This window comes from Anopheles coustani, chromosome 2 (assembly GCF_943734705.1).
Source record: "Anopheles coustani chromosome 2, idAnoCousDA_361_x.2, whole genome shotgun sequence".
Taxonomy (NCBI): domain Eukaryota; kingdom Metazoa; phylum Arthropoda; class Insecta; order Diptera; family Culicidae; genus Anopheles; species Anopheles coustani.
The window spans coordinates 60,538,278-60,543,039 of record NC_071289.1 but is presented as its reverse complement, the minus strand read 5'-3'; the positions used below and the strand labels follow the sequence as shown (position 1 = coordinate 60,543,039).

General features: G+C 46.0%; 2 protein-coding genes across 2 annotated transcripts; one reads left to right on the top strand and one right to left on the bottom strand.

Moving 5' to 3' along the window:
- Positions 1 to 321: 321 nt before the first annotated feature.
- Positions 322 to 1,202, top strand: LOC131262607 (uncharacterized). Its single transcript, XM_058264650.1, has 3 exons — positions 322 to 569; positions 671 to 876; positions 1,008 to 1,202. The coding sequence occupies exons 1-3, from the start codon at positions 379 to 381 to the stop codon at positions 1,187 to 1,189; spliced, it is 579 nt and encodes a 192-aa protein (XP_058120633.1). The 5' UTR covers positions 322 to 378; the 3' UTR covers positions 1,190 to 1,202.
- A 184-nt stretch (positions 1,203 to 1,386) lies between these two features.
- On the bottom strand, positions 1,387 to 4,258 carry LOC131262606 (uncharacterized). The gene is made up of 2 exons (XM_058264649.1): positions 3,925 to 4,258; positions 1,387 to 3,844 (listed from the first exon to the last, which is right to left on the bottom strand). Exons 1-2 carry the CDS (start codon positions 4,078 to 4,080, stop codon positions 1,808 to 1,810), a joined length of 2,193 nt encoding a protein of 730 aa, XP_058120632.1. The 5' UTR covers positions 4,081 to 4,258; the 3' UTR covers positions 1,387 to 1,807.
- Between the last annotated feature and the right edge of the window lie 504 nt (positions 4,259 to 4,762).

Here is a 4,762-nt window from a genome sequence, read left to right as displayed (position 1 = left end):
CGCATAACACTTATTTTTAAATTGATTTTAAGTTGTTTGGACAATCTAAGATATACATTTTTAAAGTTGCAAAACTTACCCGGATAAATGGTCATATACATCAGGGTTAAGTCTCTCTTATCTGGCTTTAGGATTCTCTCACCATTCTGAGGCGATGCGATCGGTCTTTGGTGCGTAAAAGAGAAGAAAGAAGAGCAACGGATAAGAAAGAAAGCGATAAACGGAGTTTATTTGTATATCTCATTCTTGCCGGACGCGGATCACGAACGATCGGATACGCTGGAAGCTGTAACCGGAAACCTTCTGCCAGTCTAATATCAACAGTCGCGTAGTCTGTTTCGCTTAAACCATCGAATTTTTAACTCCCGGGGGGGCAACATGTCGATTGCAGTGCGTTGGGCGAAACGGCGTGTTCTCGTTGCGAGCATTGCGACGATCGTGCTCTACTACTTCCTGTCCTCCTCCTATCAGAAGTACCAAATCAGCACCATCATACCACACACCAAGCCGGAAGACGTGTGGGAGTTCGTGGCCGATTTCAGTCAAATGCGAAAACTCAACCCAACCATGTAAGAAGCGAAATGACGCGGAAGAACGGGCTAGCTGTCCCGCCCCGACGGCACCGGAACATTCTAACGAGCCCTCTTCCGGGCGTTGGTTCTATTTTTAGACTGAACTTCAACATTCTCGCCGACCATGGTAATTTCGAGCACTGGAAGTACACGGTCACGTACGACGAGCGGCTCTCGCACTGGCCCTACCTGGTCAACACGGCGGTCGGGCACTTTTCCGTGAGAAAACTTCCGGAAGCCGAAGGAGGCCAGTACTCGGTAGCGTCCACCCACAAGACCTGCTTCCTTCTCGGGCTGTTTTGTCGTAAGTATGGAGCAAATCCGCTCAAACGAATTGCAAGTACATTCAGTTGGGCCTTATCAATCTACAATTTTAATTTACCACCACCGTATCGCCATCGGCTTCTCGTCGCGCGTCTCGATTGCCCGCTGCAGTAAACTCGAAGGGCGAATTTAAAATGTCTCGCCTTCACCAGAACGATACGTTTTGCGAGGAGACGGTGTTCTTCCAGTGTCCGTTCTTTTTTGGACGTCTTTGCCGCCGGGAAGTCGAATTTCAGCGCCAGGCCATCATGAGGAATTTGGAATCGCATTTCCGGCAGAAGCTACACGGATAGTGGACAGAATGGAGCGTGGAAAGGAATGTAACCCAAAGCAACCACACCCGATTTCCCGATCAATAGTTCTAAGCAAGCCGTGACTTAACCGCAGGACGCTGTGCCATTTTTTTCTAATTTTCTTTCAAAAATGCAAAATAGCAAAATAAAACAACGAATTGTGGTACTTAAAAATGGTACTATTGTTTGTTTTTACTACAAAAAAAAAAACTAAGTAATTTGTTTGACTAACTAAAATTGAAAGAAAAAATGTATAAATGTCTAATAATTTCTAGTAACTAAATTATAAAACTTGTTACAAATTGTTTGGGTCAATCGTTGATACCAATATGAGAACCTAATGTTTTTTCCACAACTCTGATCGTTATCTGATTCTTCTTCTTGGCGTAACGCACTATTTTGGTCATGCCTGCCCGTTAAGGGCTTACTAGACTTTTCCCTTGTGTACGTCAGTCCTCTCGTACAGAGGAAGGCCCGGTCTCACTAGGGATTCGAACCCCGACAATCATGGGCCAATTTTCTAACCGGTGCTACCGCTCGGCTGTCGCGGACCCCGTTATCTGGTTATGAGGAGGCAATTGTTAAAAAGTGTTTAAAATCTCGTAAGGTTTGTTACTGCTATCTTTTGTGTGTTTTGGATCCACTTATTGAACGGCGAGTTCTTTTCGCATGATCACTACAGTACCCCTCTACGTCTTTGAAAAGTTCCTCTAGCTTACGTCTCCTATTAGCATCCCGGACAACTGGTACTCCCCCGCGTGTAAAAGTGCTTCCACTTCCACCACTTCCCGGGGAGTTTCTTCTAGTGGTCGGTGTAACGTTACTACTTCGCGGTGATATCGATGACGTACGATTACTTTTCCCCAACCATCCTCGGCCAGGAGAAAGACCCAAATTTGAGCCACCACTTGGAGGAGTCCGCTGCGCCGCCCCTGGACTGATGTTTCGTTCGTTCGTTTTCGGAGTGCCGGTGAGATCGTCCACATTGATCACCCGAACGGTTTCATCCACAAACTGTACCTCATCGTCGCTGGAATCATCCGCGAGTTGCATCGTGCGCACTCCCGCTTCATCGTCCTCGCGTACGACGATGCGATTCGCGAACGCACTATTCTTCGTTATTTCAAACACATTATCTAAGGCCGGGGCAGCGGGTGCGATTGGCGAAAGGCCAAATATATCGGCCGACGAAACGTTTACCTCGCGATGCGGAGTGACGTTCGCCAGTGAACCATACATTAGTTTTGCAATCGGTGTACTGACCGACGGTTGCCGTCGTACGAGCTCAGTCTTTCGAGGAACCCCACTACTGCTGGGCGAACTTTTGGATGCTGATTTTTCTAATTTTTTCAAAAACGAAATGTCCTCATCTGACGAGTTCATTGATAAGGTATCATTATCCGTGTCTTCAAAAAGCGGCGGTGACTTAGGTGGGGAATCAGAGGAACTGATTGTGACCACCGGTGGTTGAGCATTGGGAAGGCTTTCTCCGCTAAGCGACGATCCGGACGCAGGTTTCAAGGTACTGGGTTGTTGGTTTAACTTTTCCACAGGAAACCGATACCGATCGTCGGCCAGAACGGGTTGTGTCGAAGTGCTACCATCCGAAATTTGTTGCCCGAACTGCAAATAACCCTCCGAATCGGTGACCGTTTCCGGGATGTCGATAGCACCGCCGGAGCTAGTCGCCGTTTCTGGGATGTTGATTTCACTCCCCCCGGGAGCGGGTTCGTTCTCTGGTGACGTATCGCTTTCAACACGCAAGGGAGGCATTTGTTCCGTATTCGTTTCGTTAAAATCGAACAGTGGTTCGCTGCCAGCAAAATATATTGGGGTCGGTTTGTCCAAGTTATTCGGAGAAATACGATCCGAATCTTCTGATGATAACATTGCGGATTTTCTGAAATTTATACTTTCGCGATGCGCACTTTCTACCACTTCCGGAGGCATAGCTACGCTACGGATGGCAAGAAATGCAGATTCTTGCGACCTCGCCGTTGATATACTATATTCTAACGAGAGAGTAGTTTCTGGAGCCGCCACAGTGTCCGATGTGTCAATGTTGTTTGCTACTTTCCAAGCATTAAAAGCTTTTAAATGTGCTTCCTTCTTAACTAACGGCAAATGTTGACGGTAATGTCTTACTCTTCGCCGCAATATAAACCGCCTCATGCACAAATATAGTCTAAAACTACTCTTTTTGGTTTTTCGCTTGCGTTCTAGCACAATCATTGATTTTAACGCTTCCGTACTGCTTCCACACGAAAACTGCAACCGCGAAGACAGTACCATCAGCTCGTCTAGCAGATCCCTGGAACTGAGGAAAATGATCTTCTGCACCGCCAGTACTCGTAGCCGCTCCAACTCCGGCGACGTCATAAACCCGCGCGTTTCGTCGACGATGGCGTACTGCCATTCGGTGCCCTTCAGCACGGTAAGCTCGTTTGCCACTTCCAGCTGCGACTTGGGGTGCACCCGGGCGCGAAGCGTTGGTGACAACACATCCAAGTGGTACATCCAATGATGCGTTCGTTCCACATTTGGGCACAAAATTATTGACGGCCGTTCACTCACGACGGCCGTCCCGGATAGGAGCGCCACGATCTGGTAACACTTTCCCAGGCCCGACTCATCGTTCAAGAAAATTCCTGTATACTGCAAGAGGGAAAAACGTAACAAACGATTTGTGAATCACCACCGTCGTTGCAAATCGCGGACTAATTTCGTCTGGTTACCTCACGCAGCTGATTGTACAAAAAACGTACACCTTCTAGTTGATGGATGGCTAATTTGTTCACGATATTCCGGTCCACAAAGTTTTTACACGCGCTATCCAGGACCAGGTGTCCTTGTTTTACCGCCTCTTTTGTTGGTAAACAATGCACTTCCATACGTCTTCCTTTCCGCGAAACACAACAGTTAACTACGCGCTGTGCTGCATATAAAACGGCAAACTGCGACCAATTACGTTCACAATTAACACACCAGGAGGTTTTCGCGTAAACTAATTACATTTTCTCTTATAAATCAAGTTTTAACACGACCGATCTTAATTATGTATGGGTCAGCTGTTTTACTTCCACGACGTACATGCTAGTGTTGGCAGAATCGGGACTCGGAAGATTCGAAGATTCGATCCCTAGAGGGATTCTAAAGATTCGAATCCCATTTGACGGATTCTAAAGATTCGAATCCCTTTTGACGGATTCTAAAGATTCGAATCCCTTTTGACGGATTCTAAAGATTTGATTTGTTTGGGACTCGAATCTGTTTTGATTTGTTTGGGATTCTAATCTGATTTGATTTGTTTAGGACTCGAATCTGTTTTGATTTGTTTGGGACTCGATTTGATTCGATTCTGACTTGATCCTAAACTGTTTGAATCGACTCACAATGATTTGAGTCGAATTAGTCACATAACTAGTCGATCTAGAGACAATGTAATTGATTTAAATTTACTCAAATCGAACGATGGGTAGAATGTCCAATGGACATAGATTGAGTTTTTTGCGCGATTTGCGAGTTAGGCTCTAGAAAAATTCCTAGAACCTATTTTTTACAAAGAAATACAGT